The following is a 22703-nucleotide window of genomic DNA, read 5'->3' on the forward strand; positions in this document are numbered from 1 at the left end:
TGCCCATGATGTCTGTCTATTGTTTGGTGCAGGGAAGGTAGTTTGAAGTCAGTTTGTTAAGTTTTGCGAAACAATAAGCTGAAAGAGGCCAAAACGCCACATATACCTGAGGGGAACTGCAGAGTTAGTGATAATAATCTGTGGGTTCATCACTTCTTTAACACAGACCCTTTTACAGTTTGTAAACATAAATGACGTACGTAAGTGTGCACGTAGTTTGGCAATGCATTGTCAAGCTATGCGAGGACATTAACCATTAAAGATCATGAATGCAAACTAATTGACTTTCCAGATCTGTGTGTTATTAGTGAGTGGGTAGAATACATAAGGACGTGGCTCAATACTTAGTGGCCAGATAGCTAATGTACACAAATGTGTTGGAGAAGCCCAGCATGTAACATTAAGTCATACAACTGAATCATCTGTAGTCAAATACAAGGTCAGATATCATGACATATAGAAAAGCGTTTTGAGTTTATTTAGCTTTAAAATTGGAGCTACACACTCATACATTTTTGATCAGTCCTGTGGTAGTTAACACGTTTATTTGTTACAACCACAGAGCGTCCATGGTTGCTTGTAGTGACGGCAGCTTTTGGAAAACATCAACAGAACATGATGGTTTCCTCATAAAAGACTTTGGTCAATTTTAAATATGCACTCATCTGTGTTTCTAATCTTCGCCAACCATTTTTGTAACTTACACCTAACAAGCGCGGACGCATTTGGCTGAAAGTCACCAGTAAACTTCAAATTGAAACACGTGTGGATTTGAAACGGTCAGGATCCTGTCCAGATTAGAGCAGAAAATAAGAATGTCATTCAACCTGAAGTTTTGATGCTGAAGGTCCATATAGTTATGTGTGAGAACCTTCTTCAGAAAGGGCTTGTAACTACTTTCTGTAATGGCACAATAGCTGACACATAATGGCAGTGAGGTGAAGGCAGTGATGGCAGTGTGGTCTGCAGGCTTCTTTATAAGAGTAACCCAGACAGCACTTTGAAGATGGAGCTCCTCCAGACTCTGGAGGTCAGTGGCATCCACTTTCCTCTTGTGGTGGACGACTGCTTCACAGGATGTGTGAGTTTCTGTGGCCTGTAACACCACTACATGCAACACCACCCTTATAAAGACTATGCAGCAAACTGATGGAAAATCTTGTTACTCTGTCTTACTTGAATCCATGGTTGGAATATTTATTCTGATAATCGAACCTCAAAAACTGATTCTGATAATGGTTTTATTTCAGTGTTTAAAGTTTCCTAATTTGTTTGAATGGCTGGGACACATTTTTGAAGAAGTAAAAGTTAGTACACATACATATCAATTGATCGTGTGTTGATATAACATTTTCAACTGCTGCAGCTTTAATTGTCACATTAACCTGGTTGTTACAAAAATAAAAATAATAAATAAAAATCCAATGCCAGTCCAATTTTGGTGAGCATCCATTGAAAAGAATAAATACTGCTTTATTAGAATGGTCAGTTTTGGTATTTTGAACAATAATGACAGCACTAATTGAACATTAAGGAGCACATAGGATACCTAACGTCTATCAAAAAAAAGAATTCTCACACACACATATTTCTCTTACAGTCAGTGTCAGCATTATGTAAAATCCAGGTGATGCCTTCAAACATCTGTGTCAAGTCTGAGGAGTTGAGGCCACAAACGACTCCCACAATGCTTCTGCTTTTACCTCCGCTGCTGCTGTAGTTGTTTTTAACACTACAAACATGCGTTCTCACTGCATATGAGGTCACGGCTCTTGTTCTTGTTTTTGCTGTACAGCATGTGGGTTGACCCCGGAGGAGGAGCCGGCTCCTGTGAAGACAATCTGTTTTTAGTCACTTTCACACCTGATGAGTGTCGACACTCACTTGTATCTCTCACTCCTTTAACATTTGTTTCCTCTGCTCCCCTGCAGGCTGCATGTAAACTGGGAAGTGCGAAACCTCATTAAGTTAAACAAAAATAAATTGAAAGCACTGCTGTTGTATTAATTTGATGCACTTTGCAAAGGAAAACATTTTGTTTTTATTTTATTGGTTTATTTGGTAGGGACAGTGCACATTAATAAAACATTTCTGCAAATACACCAGAGTGCTAAGTCACCCTAAAAACATGATATAGGAACAAAATTACAAAGTTACGCATTATTTACCCTTTACAAAGATTACAGAAACAATAGAAGAAGAGAGAATATTAATATAAGTATTAACTAATTCAGGACACCCCTTAAGTATTATTAAGACATGCCACACAGAGGCTCGTTAAACAACACATACGAAGTAAATAAATCAGGGAAAATTATTCTAGATAGAACATGGATTAGAAACAAGATTATGTTGCATTGTAATACATTAAAAACATATATGTCAGAAGCAGAAAACATTAAAAAAAAGCATGCAGAGTATGTAAAATAGTGTCAATTCAGTCTGACAGGGCTAAACAACAATAAAAGACATGCAAGCAGGTAGATGAGTGTCGACGGAGAAAATCAAGTCAGACAGACAGAAACGTGACAGCAGACAGACATTTTGTGTAAATCCACGATGTTACTGTATTGTATTAATGAGGGAACGTTCACAGGATGTGCGGCCGCGGATGTCACCATTCAGGGAATGATTCACCTCCTGACCCTTGAGGAATAAAAACTTGCGTGTGTGTGTTTGTGCTCACAGATGAGTCAGAATGAAGAAACGCACTCTTGCTCCTTTTTTTAAGTTTCCACAGTAATCAAAGTAATCTAACACCACACACCCAATACAGCTTTGGCATTCCAGCATTGAAATCTGATCAAACATTTTCCATTTCTCCCAACAACAAAAAACACAGCTAATGAAGGCACATAAGTGGGGACGGAGAAAATTGGAAAATATGCAGCAAAGTTTCAGAATCTGGATCTTTGAAGCCTTTTAAAGATGTTTTTCTCTATCTGTGAGTCTCCAGTTGATTCATGGACCGAGTTATAAAGCAGACTTTCCACTAAAGACCTCTTTGTTTAGGTTGTGCTTTGTGGGAAACTGGATACCTCATTCTATTATCCTGAAAGTCAGTTTTTTTTTTTTTTTTTTTTTTACTTGCTACCATCTCACAAAATCTCTGTAGCCGCCTCCTCTCGTGTAGGATTGAGTAGGTGGTTTCAAAGAAATCCCACCTTTTTCAGCAGAACCGGCTGAGCTCTGGTTGTTTTTCTTTAGTTATGAGAGTGAAAGGAGTCATGGAAAAAAATTCAGTTTCTCTCAAATGCATAAACAAAATAAAAAATACAAGCAGGACTTTGTGAAGGACACGGTTTTTACAGTTGTTGTGACATTTACCATCTGCAGCCAGTTTCCATTGGATTTTGGATTGTTGCGGAACATAAGCTACTTGGCAAACAAAAGTTTATTATACTTACACCTTTTGTTCAGCAAGGTTATCTTCACAAATGTAGAACATTTTTATCGGCAGAAGTAAAAATAAAACTAGGCTTTACTTGGAGCCTGACAAGATAGATTTGTGATCATGTGATCCCGTTTTCTTTTCCAACCCTAGAAGTTAGAATTATTCTTGAAGAGGTCTTTCCTGTTCCCATAAAGAAAAGAGCAAGAGCGCTGAACTTTGAAGCAAATTTTACATGTTGGTGAAGCGGTGGAATACCAACTTCTGGGTATATCACATAAAAAAACCCAAAATATATACATTTTTTTAGATGAATTAACTTTCCATTGCGAACACTTCAATAGCCCTAATTTTAAATCATTAGGTCCTAAAAGTTGCAGAATGCAGTTATGGCTGAATCCAGAGTTATTTTCCTTCTTCTGTTCATGTTAATGAGCCCAAGAACAAGGCTGAATGGAGGACTAGGAGGTGGGGTTAAAGTAAACCGATCAGCCGAAGATCCGGGTATTTTCATCTGAAATCTTCTACTCAGAAGTCACATTTTATTTTGCTACATGCACCAATGAGCAGGACGCTGCCTCCAACGGTGTTTCTAAAGATCTCTTTATACATCCATGGTTCCCATCTCTGACTAAACATAACATTTCACAGCGTTATTTAGACTAAAGTATGCATTGTACACTTTAGACTACACCTCTGAATGCAAACAGAAGAACACAGATAACCAAGCAGCAGGAGAGGACGGGCCTCCACCAAGGCCGCTTCCTTTAGTTAAAAAGATAATGCCAGTATCGGCCCTGTGATTCACTTTAATGGGTTCTTCCTTGGTGCATGCTTCACCCTTCCACCATGAAAATTGGGCCAGTAGTTTTGTTCCGTAATCCTGCAGAGGTAATTACTTGTGCTTGATATTTGTGAATGTAACTTGGGAAGCTTGTTAGCCGAGAGCTTTCAGGGCTACCCAATCAGCAGAGTGTGACAGTGAGCTTGTTTCAGTCAAAACCTGTATGTTGTAGGAGGTTGTTTTCTTTTTACTTTTTAATGAATTTCAGTGACAAAAATGGCCACTTCTCACATTACGTATGATATAATTTATTATATATGTCAATATATGCAGGCGAAACTCAACATATATGATAAAAATGGAGCTTAGAGAAAGTTAAATAATTTGTACCTTGTTCTCCCACCTGTGCTCTACTGTTACTTCCCTCTAGCCAAAGCTGCCTCTCATTTTTCCTTCCCTCCATTCTCCTACTATCCACCTCGACTCCCTCCTAATCGTTCAGTCAGTAAATAGAGCACATACTCCTTTCAAATCAATACATATCCCATGTTCTCCTCATGTACTTCTCAGCTGTCTGTGTGTCTTGCTGCCTGTGTCGCCCATTTGGTTGATTCTTTCCTCCAACAATAAGAAAAACAAGCATAATAAGAATGAACGCTCTCACTAGAACGTTGCTCACATTGCTGTTGGAATCGACACCATGTGACAACAGATGGGGTAACTCTGAGCTCTGGTTATCACATATGAACAAACAGGAGAAAAGGCTGTTCACACACACACACACACACACACACACACACATTCACCACATGCAGGCGTTGCGTCTGTTCATACGTGATTTTCCAAGTTCTTTGTGGAGGCTGATAAATGGAGAAGCCAATCAGTAGCTCTTGCTTACTTCTCTTGATGGTGACATCTAGTGAAAGAAGTATAATTCCAACCTCGGGGGGCTGAAAATTTTCACTTTTCAGTAATTGGACTTCCCACACTGAAGGAAATCAGCCTGGAGATAAAAGTGAGGAGGAAGACAAGACTATAAATCTTGCCGAATAATGGATGTGTTCCATTATTTCTTAAAGAACTCTGGAATAGCGTAGTAGTAAGTCAAGGAAAACCCTGTGAGTTTTTGTTGTGTGTCTATACTTTTCTATGTAAGTTTAAGATGAACTGAATCTCCATGTCGATGGGAAAAAGGTTGTGACTGTAACAGCGGTTAACACGGCTCATGGCTTTGTGTTGCTGTAGATGGGAGATGAAACAGAAACGTACTTCTCAGATGGAAATAAATGACGACAATGAGGCTTTTATGTCAAAGTCGCAGGAACATCAAAGAGAGAGCAAGAAGGAGCCGGCAACAAATGTATTCACACCACACGCTCTATGATCCACACATGTAGGAATCGGGCTGTATGGAATGTAAGATTAAAGGGGCAATAAATGCATTTTTGCTTCAACTTATCATTATGTAGGAAATGTTGATGCACAATGGAATGGCTTTAGGATAATGATCCGCCTTTAGATTGGTTCCCTATAGCCTCGCTTTCACTATGCATCTCTGTCTGCCATCCGGTGACAAACTCTGGAGTAAATGAAGGCTCTGTTTCACTCTGACGTTTGTCGTAGCACTGAGATCGGGGTTTCTAGTTCAGATCGGCTTATTTTTTTAATGCTAGCAGCCAGAAAACAAACCAGGAGCTAAAAGGCAGCAAGGACCATTTCTTGAACAAAAGAAACAAACATCAGTGTTTGACAAAGACGCAATCCCTCACTGGCTTCCCACCTGAGCACGGCCAATAGACTTTTCTCATAGCAGTGATGCTAACTTTCCGAGTTAGCGTAACATTAATGATTTCTGCTTGTGTGTGCTCATTCTAAAGCTTAATGTAACAGAGCATTTGTTCATGTTATTAGTTACACTTGGGATTTCCTTGATTAAAGCTCAGTGATGCTAATTTGTTAGCATAGGGCACTAAAACCAATGATGTATTGAAAATATATGAATGATCTCCTGTAGCCTGTTTGCATAATTTAACAGTGATGTTTAATGGTGGGAAAACTCTGAAACATGGTATTGCACTGTAATGCACTCACTGTTGTACAGTATATTACCTGAACTGAATTGTATAACTTTAGCTCACAGTGATCCACTGATGCAATTTCTTTTTTAGATATTTTCAAAAAATGTTATGACCATTCCCTCATCATCTCTGCTCGCCATTGTTTGACAAATTAGAACTTTTATGTGCATCAAATCAACCAAAGAAATGAAATTAATTATCTGAAAGATTCACAATAATAGGCACTCAATTCTCAGCCTTTTCTTTTGGCATAAATAACATAACATGGCCTGCAGACCGTGTGGCAAATAAATGAATGGAATATTTACATTACATTACATTACATTACAGTCATTCAGCAGACGCTTTTATCCAAAGCAACTTACAGGAAGTGTATTCAACATAGGTATTCAAGAGAACTACTAGTCACCAGAAGTCATAAGTGCATCTCCTTTCTTAAACAAGCATCTTAAAGCATAAACCAGAGCAAAAGTATAGTGCAGAGGCAAATTACTACGAAAACAATAATTGCAACAGACTAATACGAATATACGAATACAATAAGTGCTACAAACTACTACGAATAGGATAAGTGCAGTAAACAAATACGAATTCAATAAGTGCAACAACTAATACGAATACTGCAACAATACAAATACAATAAGTGCTACGAGGAAGGCTCAGGGTAGTACTTCTTGAATATGAAGTCCTGCTGCCTTTCTCTTGAGATTATGTATATTTAAATATTATTTAAAGTGAGAGGACCGTCGAGCTGCTGCAGGGCCTCCAGCTCTCCTTGGTCTGCTTTAGGAGGAAGAGCCCCCTTTCTTCTCCTTTCCTAATGAGCTGCTGCTCGAGATGACAGGCAGCTCCTCCACCAGCTCCAGTCATTATCTCTCTTCCACACGCCGACACTACACTGCGTGCCCATGCTGCTCATGTATGAGCGCATATGTAACCCCCCCCTGCTACGAAAAAGGACAGTAAATAGCTACAGTGAATGAAATGAGCAGTGAGCAAACCCACACCGAGTTGGCAGATGGACAGTTTGTTTGTCGCTGAACGGAGACAAACTGTGTTTAATGAACGCTGATGAGGGGAAGTTGCTATTTGTTTTTCTGCCACTGCTAAATTATTTACCAGGGGGAAATAAATAGAGCATTTTTTTGCACAAGTTGAGTCATTTGACAATAGGAAACCAGGTACATGATGCCCTTCCATCTCAGCCAATGAGATCCCAAACACGTGAGGAAGCAAATTACCTCCATGATGAAACGAGAATTGTGCACACACGCTGTATAATAATTACATCCCTTCAAATTTGAAATTAGATTCATGAAAAAGGGACAATTTGGATCACAGATGGCTTCGTTAAGTGCAGTCATTTCGTCTCACGCGGCGCCATCATGGCGGGTTGTTCCATTCACCAGACATCTCCATTCATTGTGATTCCTCGGCACTCAGATTGTGGGCGTCTCGGCAAAACAATCAAGCGTGAGGTGAGGGTTTTCTTGTATAACGACATCATTATTCACAAAACGTACCGGGCTCAGGCTCGTTGTTATTATGCTACACACACTGACACCTTGTGTGTGCATCATGCCATCACCTGAGGACATACACAATGCATTTACTCAAGTACTGTACTTAACTCAAATTTAAAGGTACTTCCACTTTACTTGAGTGCCTTGATTTATTTGTGCCTTATACCTTTACACCCCTTCATTTATCTGTAGTTAAAAGCTACTTTGAAGATTTTACCTACAAAATATATGATCATCTAATAAAATTCAACACACACATATATCATAGATTAATTCCCCAACAGTATATTAAGTAGTTCCCTCTCAGACAGCATCATTAAAATGCTGCTTACACATTAATGCATCAGCAACCTCATAAAAATCCAATAACAAGGGCATTCTGCCACATAAGGAGTACTTTAAGTGCATTGTTTTGCAAATATTATTGAAATAAGCGATCACTGTGTTATTTACAAAAGCCAAACATAAAGCAATAAAATGAATTAAGTGAACTGTGAACATTTTTTAATTAACTGCAAGACCAAAATGAAGGAAAAGGGACTTATAATGTATCTTGCATGATAGACTTAGCAGCCACTTTATTAGTTGTAAGTGTGAAATCAAATGCATTACAATGCAATAGACAAGTTCTATAGTACCATCACAGAGATGTAATAATAAAGATCCTGTTTTGATTGACCAATAAAAATGGAAATCAGACCGGTTGATTAAGAGAAGGTAACATATAATCTGGGGCCAAGTCATGAAGAAAAATCTGCTGGAAACCAGCAAAAACACAAATAATAAAAGATATTTCAAATTAGAATAAAAAAAAAAAAAAAAGGCAATACAATAGAACAAAGTATAGATAAGAAGTACTAAAGTAACATCAAACATGTGAACACACTATATTAGCAATTGGTGGGAACAAGTATTTGTCAAACACATAATACATATTTTCATAAAATAACATGAATAATGAATAATAATGAATCATGAATAACACACTGTATTTTGTAGTATTTTTATGGGAACACATTCCATATTTATCTGTTGTAAAAAAAAGTCTATTTGTAGGAGATAAAATGCTCTATAAACAAAAGGGAGGCAAATGTTCCCATTAATTAATCAGGCAAAAACTAAAAATTGCTGTTTTGTCTAAGTGTAATTAAATAATTTACAGTCTTTGAGCATCTTCAACAGCTCCGGCATCTGGAAGAGCAACACAACAACGAAAAGGACACAGATGGTGCATGTAAAGCTTTGTGTACATCAGCTGCCAGCTTCATATAAATGGATGCGACATGCTCATCTTCCCTCTTTGTCACACTCCATTTCATTTGATTTCTCAGCCAGAGGTTGTCGTCGTCGTGGACGTATGTGCAGCTTCGGTGAAGCAGCTCAGGCTCTGAGCATTGATTTTTTTTTACTGCTGCCATGCGTAGGAAGGTTCATGTCTGCGTTGCTCTTTCATAGAAACCAAACACCCAGAATCCCTTGCAGCACACTGTATACCCTGTCTCTCCTTGTTTCTGACATTTAGCCCAAAGTGAAATATCTCAACTACTATACAAGGGATTGATGGATATCCATTAGCACACACTCTCCCTCACAAACTGTCATTGTAGATTAACTGAATGAAACACTGTGCTAATCTGAGTTACCTTTTTTTTTTTGCATAGGCACTATATGTCTACATTGTTAATATTTCTAATTATATTCTACATTTTATATTTATAATGTATGTTTTTGTGTTTTGTATTGAGATGCCTTGTTACAATAATTTCTCTATATAGATTCCTGCGGTTCCTATTCAGATGACTTGAACTTGAAGGTGTAACAGATATTCATAATCACAAAAGAAGAATGACTCTATCCTCTGAACACCAACAGGTTCACTTGTCCAACTTGTTCATAATAAGATACCTACTACCATTATTAATGGTTCAGTTCCCGTCAGCCTCAGGTGTTTTTTTTAGGTGTCCGCATCTAAGCTTAAATTTCTTTTGTCAATGAGATGTCCAAAAATTCCCAAACCAGAACTGGGAGGTTTTTGTTTTCTGAAAACGTTTGTAATTTCCCAAAACCAGATATGAAATAAGTACACAGGTGTGGGACAATGCATCAAGTCTTGCTTTCATCCAAGAAAGCTGCTCTGCACAGTTGGTTCTTTGTACAAAGGGAATCACACAGAGAGTTGATATTTAAGATTTAAGATTTAAGATTTAAGATTTAAGATAATCCTTTATTAGTCCCGCAGCGGGGAAATTTACAGGATTACAGCAGCAAAGAGGATAGTGCAAACAAGAGACATAGTAAATAAAATTTAATAAAAAAACACAAGATCAAAATAAGTATTATAAATAAGCAAATGAGCAATAAAAAAACAATAAAAAAACAGTGAAGAACAGTAGAGAATATGAAAACCCTTTCCACTTCCCGAGCAGAGCCATAATCAGACTGCCATCACCTCTCTTAAATCCAACCATTTACATAAAACCCATTTTAATGTAACAACATGTAAAAAATGATGGCCTTCTTTATGACTCCTCAAATCACTGTGATTAGAATGAACCAGATTAACTACTAAATTAAATTGTATCCAATGTAAATATCCACTAGATGGCCCCGTTAACTATCTTATTTCCCAAGAAACAGAGAGAGTATCATCAGAGGCAAAAGTGTAGACATTTGGAGGTCTTTATTCCTAAATGAAGTTGGTTGTTTTCCTAGTTAATACTATTACTATGGTATTAGGCCTTTAATGTACTGTTAAATAAGGTTCTATGCAAATCTCGCGAGATTTCGCACTCCTTAGTCTCCGAGAGGAGCTTACGCATTTTCCTTAAACGTTCTTACGTCAAGCACATGCCGTTACGTCCAATAACGTGCGTATCCCACTAGCAACCAGAGCCATATACAGAGAGAGTCGCGTCAACTGCACTGATTCACTAATCCTCTCTTTTAATGTAAAAAAAAAAAAAAGCACAAAAATCCAATATTAAAGAATTTTAAATTCATACACCTTTATCTTAAACTTAAACTTTTATATATTAATTTATAATTAAAAAAATACAATAACATGTTTTAATGTGAATGTTCTTTTTTTTAAATCAGTTATATTGATAATATACAATATATTTATTTAAAAGTTTTATATTTTTAAAGTCTACTCTATAACGGCGCTGCTAGGATACGCCGCCCACTTCCGGGAAGACGCTCCATGAGCCGCCATTGCTGTGAGGACGGATATGACGTGACTCTCTTTAAACGGCTCTGGGTCCAACTACTACTACTACTACTCTAGTTAGAGAGTTGAGTGAGTTTGATAGCAGCGATGTCAGGCAGAGAAACAATGGTTGGTGAGACCGACGGGAGCGGCGGGATAATGGGTACGTTGGACCTCTCAGTTCATGTGTGTGTGTGTCTGTGTGTGTGTGTGTGAAGTTAAACCGACTTTAACGGCTGTTTTTTGAATCTGTGGCGAACGTTCTAAACGTTAGTTCAAACAAAACGCTCCCTCTAACAAGCGTCCTCAACCGTTTTTATACTAGTCGCCGCCGCCACCACGCTGTGTTATGGTGTAACTTAAATTTCTTGTTAAAATCATAAAAATACGTCAAATTATACATACATCTTATTAATATTTCTGTATATGTAACATTAAAGTGATGCATGGTGATTTCCAACATATGCAGACCTGAAAAGTGTCTATAATTATGTTTTTTTGCTGAGAAACTCGTTAACTAGTTAGTGTTAACTAGTAAATTTGCATATTTATGAATGGGGGTTTTGCTGGGAGCTCTCTCTCTTAAAAAAAGCTTACATTCTGAACCTCTTTATATGTTAGATTGGCATTTCCTGTTTCTGTCATTGTCGTCAGTAGCTATATAAAGAAGCCTGCTCATTACTAGGGAGGTGTACGCTTTCTGCAGCTGCAATAAAAAACAAAAAACACCACAAACATCTGAAAAATGTCAAGACTGTAAGGGGTGAATTAAGACACAAAGGTCACTGTTATCCTCCCAGGTGGCACGTGCATTACTAGATCATGAGTAATCCTTTATTTTGCACTTTCTGGGTGATCATAATGTCGTTTTATTCAATATTTAATCAAAGTAAAGCACATTGCAGTCTGATAATAAAGCCACACAGTAGTTTACCTTGCCATTCACAAGTACAAGTACATGCATGGGAATAAAATAGTTTGTGTCATGCAGTCATAGCCAAGTGGCAGATTGTTTGTGCTGTTTGCATTACATTACAGTCATTTAGCAGACGCTTTTATCCAAAGCGACTTACAGGAAGTGTATTCAACATAGGTATTCAAGAGAACTACTAGTCACCAGAAGTCATAAGTGCATCTCCTTTCTTAAACAAGCATCTAGGAGCATAAACCAGAGCAAAAGTATAGTGCAGAGGCAAATTACTACGAAAACAATAATTGCAACAGACTAATACGAATATAATAAGTGCTACAAACTACTACGAATAGGATAAGTGCAGTAAACGAATACGAATTCAATAAGTGCAGCGAACTGATACGAATACAGTGAGTGCAACAACTAATACGAATGCAATAAGTGCTACGAGGAAGGCTCAGGGTAGTACTTCTTGAAGAGGTATAGTGGCAGTGACATAGCACAGATGGGCAGGTCCGGCATTCAGCCAGACACACACACAGCGAGAGAGAGTGTCAGATGGCGTGGCAGGCAAATACCAGGTGGAAAGTCTGTGATGACATAGCTGTGTGTGTGTGTTTGAGTCTGCTCCAAGTTTGTTCTGGTGATGGTGTAATATAGTTTCGCCTAATTCTTTCTAGGTGCATCAATAGGGACACGTTGTCATCCTTTCTCTATACGCAGTGAGAGGCTCGTACGTGGCCTTTTGCAGGTTTGTGTGTCTGCAATCACACCGCAGATCTAAGTTCAATCGGTTCTCATCTTGACAGCGATGTTTAAAAAAAGAAAGAAAAGATGCATGCACAGCAAAGACAAATCTGTTTTGGATGTTTGTTTGTTACGCTTTGTAATCTTACTTTGACTAAATTTGGTGATCTCTCTCTATGAATATGGATGACGTTCCAGATTTGCATTGTTTGCTCTCTTGCAGAGAATAAATTAATGACGATTCATTTCTGGCAGCTTCAATCTGTGTATTGAAATAGGTAGAAAGTTGTATTTAGACTCAGGTGCCGTGCCTTCACATATGAGTCTATACCAAAGACTTTGAAATCACAAAATTAGATCTATTTAAGGCTGTGTTTTTGAATTTGTAGAAATTATAATATGAATAATTTCATCAACTTATTATATGAGTTAAACAATGATAAAATGGTTATTAAGATGATTATTTCTTGCATGTTGTGTTATTTATTACGTAAAATACAGACCGCTTGCCTTATCTTATTAAAATACAAATTTAGATTTGTTTTTAACCTCTTTATTGAATTGTGATATAATAAAACATTGCTGAATTAATGCAGTCGTGGTGTGGTCCCCATAGCCCCAAGGTGTGTGAGATTCTGATAAACATTTGTTCAGTTGACATGTGCCCTGCATATTTAACCTCCTGGGGAATGCGTATTGCGTGCAGGGTTTGATGCTACTGAGTTACCGTGAAGCAGCACATGAGACAGAAACATGGACAGTGCAGGATTGAACTCTCAGTGAATGTGAATGTTTTAATCAATATTTGTCACGATCTAATACTTATCACTGTTGAATATTGTCCAAATTGTCACTTGTTTTTTGACTTTTCACCAAAGTACTAATAGTTTCACTCTTCTTTTACGGCCATAAATCAATCTTTCGAGGATTGTGGCTCTTGCTCTACCAGCAGATACTTGTTGCGTTGAATACACATTTTTAATAATCCCTCTCAGCATACAGATTGCTTTGTCCAAGGCTACACTCTCTATTCTTTCCACTCAGAGCTGATTTGTTAGCCACAACTAGTCCTACTAGTTCAGCTACCAGAAAGGTAACATTCATCACATCTGTCACCGAGCCAACAGTTTAACACAGTTCCTGCTGATGAGAAGCAGTGACGTATCATTGTCAGTAAGAATATGTCATATGCAATTTAGCTGCCAAAAGAACACCAGTTAATCATATTTCCATGTGTCATATGCCAGTTGAACAGAAGAACAGAAGGGACATACAACTAGTCAAAGTGGCAAACTATGAATCAGAATATGACACTAAAATACCCATTTAACATTTTGTGCTGAAAAGGGGGGGGGGATATAGCTAAGCTTAAACTTTATTAGGATATTCTGTTAAACTCAATTGAGAGGCAAAAAAATCTAATTTGGGACTTTTTTCAAAAGGCAGTGAAAACAGAGCCCAGTAGTATCAACAGAGAAGTTTTGTAGGAATAATATTGTGGGATGATGCACCAAATGTCTGAGCTCTCCTAAGGTCGTGGGAAGTGGTTTGACAGAAAGCATCCGTATCCTCTCTCTGCTGTTGAATTCACGTTCACGGTGCTCGGAGCTCTGCCTCTGAGCTGGTTGGACCTCCTAGTAACCCCAAGCTTCCTGGAGACTCGCTGCATTGTTTCCGGTAGTTTAGAATACAGCAAAAAATGCACCATGCATTTTTGCTCTCAGTTACCGGTGCGTTGTTTTCCTGCAGTGATTTCATTTGTCGCTTGACTCTGCTTTGGAGCTTCAGCTGCAGACACAGATGTTGCTGCTCTTTTTAGAGTGTGGAGCTTGTTCCGCATTTGACAATATAATCTGAATCTTTTTTTTTAAATTGGCTTTTATGTTAAACAACTGTAATTACCGCAAATAAATTGCCTCAATTCTTGTTTCTGTGATGGAAGTAAAACAGTAAAGCCTTGTTTTTCTAATGCATGGTACAGCAAGAGCTCAACCAGAACCGTTATTTTTTTTGTTTTTCCATTTGCAAAAGTTGTGGATAGCACCTGGTAACTGATATCTATGTGCACTACCGAGCATGTGCACGTGGTATTTCTAGAGATGAGGTTATGTTTGCAGCCATTTGCACATCGTTTTAGACCGAATGTTTGACTGCTCTGCTGTTCGTCAACTGTCTCCAACACAGGAAGCAGTTGGGAGAGCGGCCAGCGATGTAACCATTAGTAATCTGTCAGAAATGTCTTTTTTTGTGTGTAGTTGCAGTGAGAACAGTGCGACAAGTGGAGGCTGCATTGTCTTAAACGCTCACTTTAACTGGTGACTGCTCCTATAAACACACAGGAAATGACAGCTTGTTGAAACTGTACAGTCTCTCTACTGTAGCTCTGACTGTGTTGACCCATAGCACAGCAGTTATGTCAGTTTAATTGATTTTCTCTCACTGAAGCCTTTAAATCAGACTCCTACACTGTGTTTTTCAGGGTTTCCACCATGAGAAATGCATGTCCAGCTGGTGAATGCAAAACTTAAAACTTCCCCCGCTCAACGCCTGTAAATTATTCCTCACACATACGCTATTTGTTACTGATTTAACTCTTTGCTTCTAACATATCCCAACTGGATAAAATACTCGGCAGCCTGTTGCTCCGTCGCTCTTAGTATGAACATCACAATAAGGGGGGAGACAACAGTATCAGACTGTGAAAACCTTTTGGACTATAAACAACTTTTTTTTTAGCCATTAAATCTTAGAAATATCTCGTTGTGATCCATTATTACTGGTTGCTAATTGCTATACAAATGAATGATTGTCCCCTTTCACATTTTAATATCTTTGAAGCATCCCTAAGAGGTAAACAATCCAGTGTTTTTACAAGAAAAGTTTATTAATATTATAATTACATTAAAAATATAGCAAAGTAATGTATAAAATAGTTGTTTACAGCCCCCAAAAAATTGAAGAATGACTCCACATATCATTGCATGGCTGAGCCTCTATAGTTTCTGCTATGATATTTATTAAAAGTCCTGTATTGTTGGATGTTTCACGTCCGTTAACTGGCAAATAAAGACAGACCCGTTCTCCAGATTCATTATACATTTGTGTTTTTTATGTCTGATGTTATTTCAAAAAGCATATCCAGGCCTTTTCTAAGTGTTTCCATTGTTCCTACAGTAACTCAATGAGCTAAGTTGATGTCTAAAAGATCATTGCTGTGTTATTTTACTCATTTTTTTTTCTCTGTTTCTGTTCTCTCTGGTTTTGTTCCTGCCTCCTCGTGGACCTGTCTTTGAACCCTGTCTTCAACCCAGCTGTGAGTACTCTATTTATCTATCATCAGCCTGCATTGCCTCTTGGTTATATAGAGTGTACATTTATAAAATAGCTCATATTAGATTGTATTGGTCATCAAGTAGCTTTTTTTTGCATATTTTTTTCTGTCACCATTGAGAAGTGATTTGATAATAATAATTATTAAAAGGTGTTCAACACTGATATTAGAGGTTGCATTTTTTTCTATTAATTAATATAAAAACACTTTATAGCAACTGTTACCATTGAGCACCACTGCCATAACCAGTTTATAATACTCTAATGATAATGTGACCCGTTGCGTATTGTTATCCATTAGAGCGTAAAAGTTCACTCTTCAGTAAAAAAAGTAGCAGTACTTTGAAAAAAACAAAACAAGGTAACTCAAAGTCCACTTCCTAGATTATTCTGGAGCTTTCAACCGCATCGCACAGTCTTCCAAACTGGGCAAACTCCATCCCTTATGTCATGCTTAAAGATGTGTTACACCCCCATTAGATAAATACTAGTTTTTTTTGTGCATCCACTCAAAGTTAGATTAGTTCTGTCTTTACTTGCTTGAAAAGATATCCGCTGGTTATGCAAGCGCGGTGTATTCATGTTGTTTTTGTGGCATCACAGTAGTAGTAGGTGGTTTTGCAAGTGTGGTAGAAAAATCTGAGCTAGCAAATGGTACAATCTACCACAATCTGTGCTCATTTTCCAGTATAATCTTGTGACCATTGGAGTAAATGATCAACTATGTTTATTTATTTTTTTGGTCCACAGCTACCGAAGAACCTGGAGGGCTACGTGGGCTTTGCAAATCTACCCAACCAAGTCTACAGAAAATCTGTGAAGAGAGGTTTCGAGTTCACACTCATGGTTGTGGGTAAGTCATTCTCTTGTAGCACGTTTTCTTTTCTTTTCTCCTCGGTCTTTGACACAATCGTGTATTAATTGTATGATGAACAAACACTTGGGAGGGTTATGGTTTCTCATTCTGTTTGCTCAATCAAGTGTGAAGGTCTTAAACGATGTTGATACGTCTACATACAGTAAATCTGTGTCTGTGTTGGAACTTGTATTTCCCTACTGTACATATTCATGTGTTGAGCAGTATTGAGTTTCACAGAAACGTCAGAGCTGAAAGCGATAGCAGCTGGCTGCCCGAACGCGTTAGCGATGGTTGAGGAGGATAAGTTGCATGTTAAACACGAGTCCAGGGAAACATATTTAAAACAAATGCTCGCCATTCAGCAGTACAGGCAGCCCAATACTGCTGCTTCATGTATGCGTGTGTGTGTGTGTGTGGGGCGTGTGTCTTTTGGATTGTGTGGAGGGAGGAGGCTTCCTGTCATTCCATTCATGCGGCCAAAGTCAAAGCCCGAACAGCTGATTCGAGGGATGACACACCCATAACACCCTTCCTCTCTCTGCTACGCATTACCCAGAGGTACCTGAGCAGGAAGTTCGCTCTGAATGCCTTGCGTGATGTCACATCCTGCTCCCCCGGGTTCATTGCTTTCAGCGCCTACCTGCCTCCCCTGGGCCAAAGAGCCCGTCTCTATGGCAACCAGATCACCCTCCTTCTCCTTCCTGGCTCCGTTGTTGTAGTCATGGAGTTCCCCCCCGCTGTGCATTCTCAGGAAAGGGGCTGTTATGTGGCAATTTTGTGTGCAGCGTATAATTAGAATAGCAATGTAATTGGCAAAGTCAAGTGCTTGTCATGCTGGAGTAGATGAGGCGTCAGATAGTGTGTGTTTCTACTTATTATTATTTGGGGGGGTTGAGGTGTTACAAAACACATTTACTGACGGGGGGGAACCCACCGGTTATGGAGTTTATGAGATATGATGGAGTTTCTACACCTATATTTCAGAGAGAGACAGTCGTGTAATAAGAGAATATAAATATATGTTACAAAGAGGTTTCTTGTTTTCACTTTATTTTAGTGCTTATTACACATTACAGCATTAAAAGGACATTTAACATTAATGGGTAAGAAACCATGCTGCCCACACCCTCTGGAAAGTATGAACACACTAGGAATGAATCCTTTTTTTGGGGGCTGTTTTTTAATATGTGCGTTTACCACGCGTTTGGGCGGCTGTGGCACATGAGGTAGAGCGCTTGACCCGCAACCACAAGGTCGGTGGTTCGAACCCCTCTACAGGCAACATGCCGAGGTGTCCTTGAGCGAGACACCTAACCCCAAAATTGCTCCCCGGGCGCTTCATTGCAGCCCACTGCTCCTCCGGGATGGGTCAAATGCAGAGAACTGAATTTCCCCATTGTGGGACAAATAAAGGCTTAATTATTATTATTATTATTACCACTTACACAACTAGTACACACTTAGTGCCAACCCATCACATCACAAACTACAGGGTAAAAGGTCTGACAAAGGGAATCTGTAAATGTGTACATGCTTAATGTATAAAGTAATTGCTGTTTAAAGTCCTCTTTGCAAAAGAAATTATTCAGCATCCTGGCATTTAACCCTAGCATCGTTTGTATTTTCTGATGTCATAAACGCATGTACATTTTTTAATGTTCTCCATTGTTAAAAATAGAAAATTTGAAGACGATGGCTCTTTAAGAGCGCCTTGAGTAGAGTTAATCAGACGTATTATTTAAACATATCAAGGTAAATGAGATAAGGTCGCATAAATAAGTTGCAGAGTAGCAGAATTCACATTATCTTTTTGGGAAATGCAGTGGGGAAACAAATGTCCGAGCCATGGTGGGAACCCTGTTAATGACCCAGTCTATGTGTTTTGGAATGTGTATGTAGTGGTATGGTAGCTAATGTTACACGTGACTGGTGAAAGTGGGCCAGAGCCATTTGTTGGTCAAAGTCAATATTTGGCAGTGATTTGCCCGTTTGCAGGATCTGACCTTGATGTTAGCCACTGCCGCCGGAGCTCGCTGTGTTTGGTCTTGGTTGACAGAGAGTGAAATGAGCTCTGTTTTATCCCCTTTTTTGGAAAGACTGCCCCTCGCATGAACAAGAACAGGGGCTTTTAGGAAGAAGAGACAGAATCTGACACAAGCAGGAGGAAATTGACGGCTTTGCCAGCAGATATATGTGCAGCACTTTTGTAACGCTCTAGACTTGTTAAACTTTTACTGTTCTCCTGCCCCTTTTGATGGGGAAAGTCCCGTTCATAAACACAGTGGTGGAGAGACGATGAAGGCTTTCAAGGGGATGATGTTGAGCGTTCAGAATTTCCCTTTCACCGACCAACAGAGCACTTTGGGTCATTTTACCTGCTTTATTATTAGCCCAGTGTCTTGGAAGCCCTATCAAATGAATTAACCTAACGTGGGCGGCCTCTCACAAGCGCAAAATGTTTCCTGCTTTCCCTGCACCAGCCTCTTGTATGCAGTGCTAAGTGCCTTTTGAATAAACCCCCATGGTTTACACAGCTGCTGGAAATTTCCTTTAAAGGAAGTGTGTTGGCTGCTGAGCGAGGGCCTCGGCTTGGCGGGCTGGCTCAGTGAGAGTGGTCTTCCTCTGGTTCTGCAGGCGGGAAGCCTGGCTGTAACGACAGCGAGAGGCTTCTTTATTTATTCCTGTCTAATATGATGGTATGACGGATTTGAATGAAACCATGTAGTAGCAGGAAACCCTCATCCATTCAGCCCATTGGTCGACACTACATGAATGAATTTGCTGTGTCCTTATGTTATTTGTAGAAAACTAACATAAATTCATATTTTAATTTTAAAAAAAGTCCAAAAACCTAATAGAGTGCTGCAGGAATGACGTATTTTTGTAGGCAAACTCAGAAGTTGGCATCTCACTGTTTCACCCGACAAATCAACCAATGGGATTTTTCTTTTGGTATAACCCAATATAACCCTCTGTGGCAAACAAACGTTTGTGATACTTACACCTTCTGATCAGCAAGATAATCTAGTTGGCGTGATGACATCTTGTATTCTGATACATTTTTGATATTGTAGAACAAAATATCTCTGTTAAAATCTCTATAGCATGTGTTAACTGCAGACCTTATTTAAAGCATCATACCAAAACCCATTAAACAAAAAAACTTTGACAATCGAGACATGGAAATCGGAAGTGCATTTTGTCATTGTACACTGAACAACACGGGATAATAGATTTGCAGGCTATACAGTTTTTTTTTCAATGGACATCTTGTCTCAAAGTGACTGCACTGGAAAACCCAACTGTAATGGAAACACTGATGGAAAAGGAGCGCAGAGCGATACACGCCCTGTCAGCTGACCTACTCCTGAATGTCTGGCACCGTTTCCTCTCCTGCTGTCCAGCAGTGTGATCGCTATTTTGCTGACGGTGCATTTAGCAAAGCAAGTGAGGCGCTCCACAGCTGGTTGAGGTTTCATTGCTGAATTATGATTTTGAAGGCACATTTTTCAATTATTTCCATTTTGGAAATCTTATGTTTTCACATCGCTGTTGAAGATCACGTTAAACGCCAGAAATAACTAAAGTGGAGGGGAAACCGAAGACCCTCCTTTCACCCAAATGTTTAAATGATCGGTCCAAGCTGGGGGAAATAATTGATTTAACCATTTTTTTTTTCTTGAACAACGCACTGGACAATCACACTTATTATGCAGCATAACTCTTTATCTTTCTGCAAGATCATTTTTTAGTTCTGGGGATATTTAACCTGATGGTTTGCATATTCTCCCCTAAGCCACTGTGACATCCTATAATTCTGCAAGCCACAAAGTACAAACTAAACGGCAGTAAACCTACAATTTGTATCACAGCACATATGTTGTTGTTTTTTGAATATGAGTAAATTATGTTTGAACGCTACAATGTTTATCTCCAAAATAAAATGAGATTTGCTCCCATAAATCAGGCCAAGACTAAGGTATTTATCATTTAATGCTGTATTATTTAAATTTCCTTGCCCTACTTTAAAATTTGACAAACCAAAATTAACAAATAGCCACAGTTTGAAAAAAAACTGCTGAAATGGACAAGATATGCCCGAAATGTAAGGCTCAAGGAACTTAGTTCACTCTGTTTTCTCCAATGGAACATCTGGCTTTTTGCTTTTTTAATGACATTTTTCAGTTCTCTCCCTCAGGCCGGTTATTATAAACCAGCGTTAAATTGTGGGCAAAGGGTCAAATTTCAAATATTGGTTTAGTCTGACTCACAGAGCAGCAGGGGTGGCGAATATTTTTCCGCCAGTCAAAGCCAATCATCATCCGATCACATTTCTGTTTAATGGTTCGGTTTTTGAGACAGAATCATGACCCCCATCCCATCAAAACAAGAAGCCACAGCTCTGACCAACCATGATCAGCATCTCCACTAAACCCACCACCACCACCACCATAACTCTGGGTTTGATGAGTCTGGTTCTCTTGTAACCGGAGCTCCTCATCCTCCCTCTCCACACACTGGGGCCGAGACTTGAACCTGGATCTCGCTGTGTCTCCTTTTTGTCCTGCTGTTCTTGTCAGCTCCTTGCTTCTCTAATTCAAGCTGACATTTTTATCGCATGTATTTCTCCCACAGTTTTCACAAGAACCTCAACCTCCCCCCTGGTACCCATCAGCCTTCAACTCATAAGAGTTCTCCTTTCCCTTTTTAGCCTCAAATACATGTTTACAGCGATCCTGCATGTTTCATCACTGACCATCTATCATTGCTGAAACATTTCTGGTGAGATTGCAAGATAAATGAGACTCTGCCCTCTTAGGAAAATATTTATTACCCTGAGAGCGTGTCTAGTGAAGGATCCTTTTGTGTGGCACTCTCTTCATCTCGCCGTCCTCCCCTATTCATGAAGCGTGGAGTGGGTGAGTTGTTGGCAGCAGTGGCCCGCGTTGGCCCCGACCACTTTTAAAGGTCAGGAGCAGCTCTTTTGGCTGCGTTGCCAGGGCCGCCGTATGACTGCCTCCTCTCACACACTGAAGCTTTTGTTCAGCAGCTCCTTGTTACCCTCCTCTCACCCCAATCTTAACAGCCACACTGCCGATGGTATTGGATTACAACAGTCCGCTCCACTAGGTTCTTGCAGACAGTTTTTTGTGATTATTACAGCTCCAAAAAACTTTTTCACTTTTCAGAGTCTTAAGTTGACTTCGTCAAATTGCTTGTTTAGTATGACTAAGTTTTCAACCCCAATAATATTGTATTTAAAGTGATATGAAACAGGAAAAGGCAGCAAGTAATCACATTTGAGATGCTGGAGCCAGCAAATGACATATTTACTTAAAAAAGGACATCGCAATACGTCCAGATTTATTTCTTCTGTTGATTAATTATTCAAGTCTTGGCTCTACCAAAAACACAAGATTTTTGGACCGATTATTTGCTCTAAACTCAGCTACCAAAGTTGGCATGCCTGGCTAACTATCGTCCTACCTATAGTAGCTACCTATCGCTAGCATCACTTCCAAAGCCAAACGTATATTTTACTTAACTATACATCCAGAGTGCAGGGCTGATTATATTCTAAAAATTAAATACTGATGCGATACAATACACGTTTGATACAAATACTAAAGGAATCATTTTTGATATCTTACTTTGTGAGATATAAACATAGAATAAGCAAACAGCATTATACATTTGGGCAGACATTTCATGGTCTATTCACAGTTCGTATGATGATAACAAAGTATTGAGAGTTGATACCCAGCACTACCCAACTGAGGCTCTAGATGTTGTGTTTTGTTGTTGAAGGAACAGTTTAAGCTGCTGTAAAGCTCTGTTTAGGGTTCAGAATCCTTGTCTTATAAATCTTT

General features: G+C 39.0%; 1 protein-coding gene across 1 annotated transcript in view; it reads left to right on the top strand.

The window, feature by feature from the left end:
* The first annotated feature begins 1006 nt into the window (after positions 1 to 1006).
* septin7a (septin 7a) overlaps positions 1007 to 22703 on the top strand; it is a 39218-nt gene continuing 17521 nt past the window's right edge. The window contains exons 1-2 of the mRNA XM_054606599.1: positions 1007 to 1081; positions 16725 to 16827. Coding sequence (XP_054462574.1) covers positions 1007 to 1081; positions 16725 to 16827 — 178 coding nt within the window. The remainder of the gene's footprint in view (positions 1082 to 16724; positions 16828 to 22703) is intronic.

This window comes from Anoplopoma fimbria, chromosome 10 (genome assembly GCF_027596085.1).
Source record: "Anoplopoma fimbria isolate UVic2021 breed Golden Eagle Sablefish chromosome 10, Afim_UVic_2022, whole genome shotgun sequence".
Lineage (NCBI taxonomy): Eukaryota > Metazoa > Chordata > Actinopteri > Perciformes > Anoplopomatidae > Anoplopoma > Anoplopoma fimbria.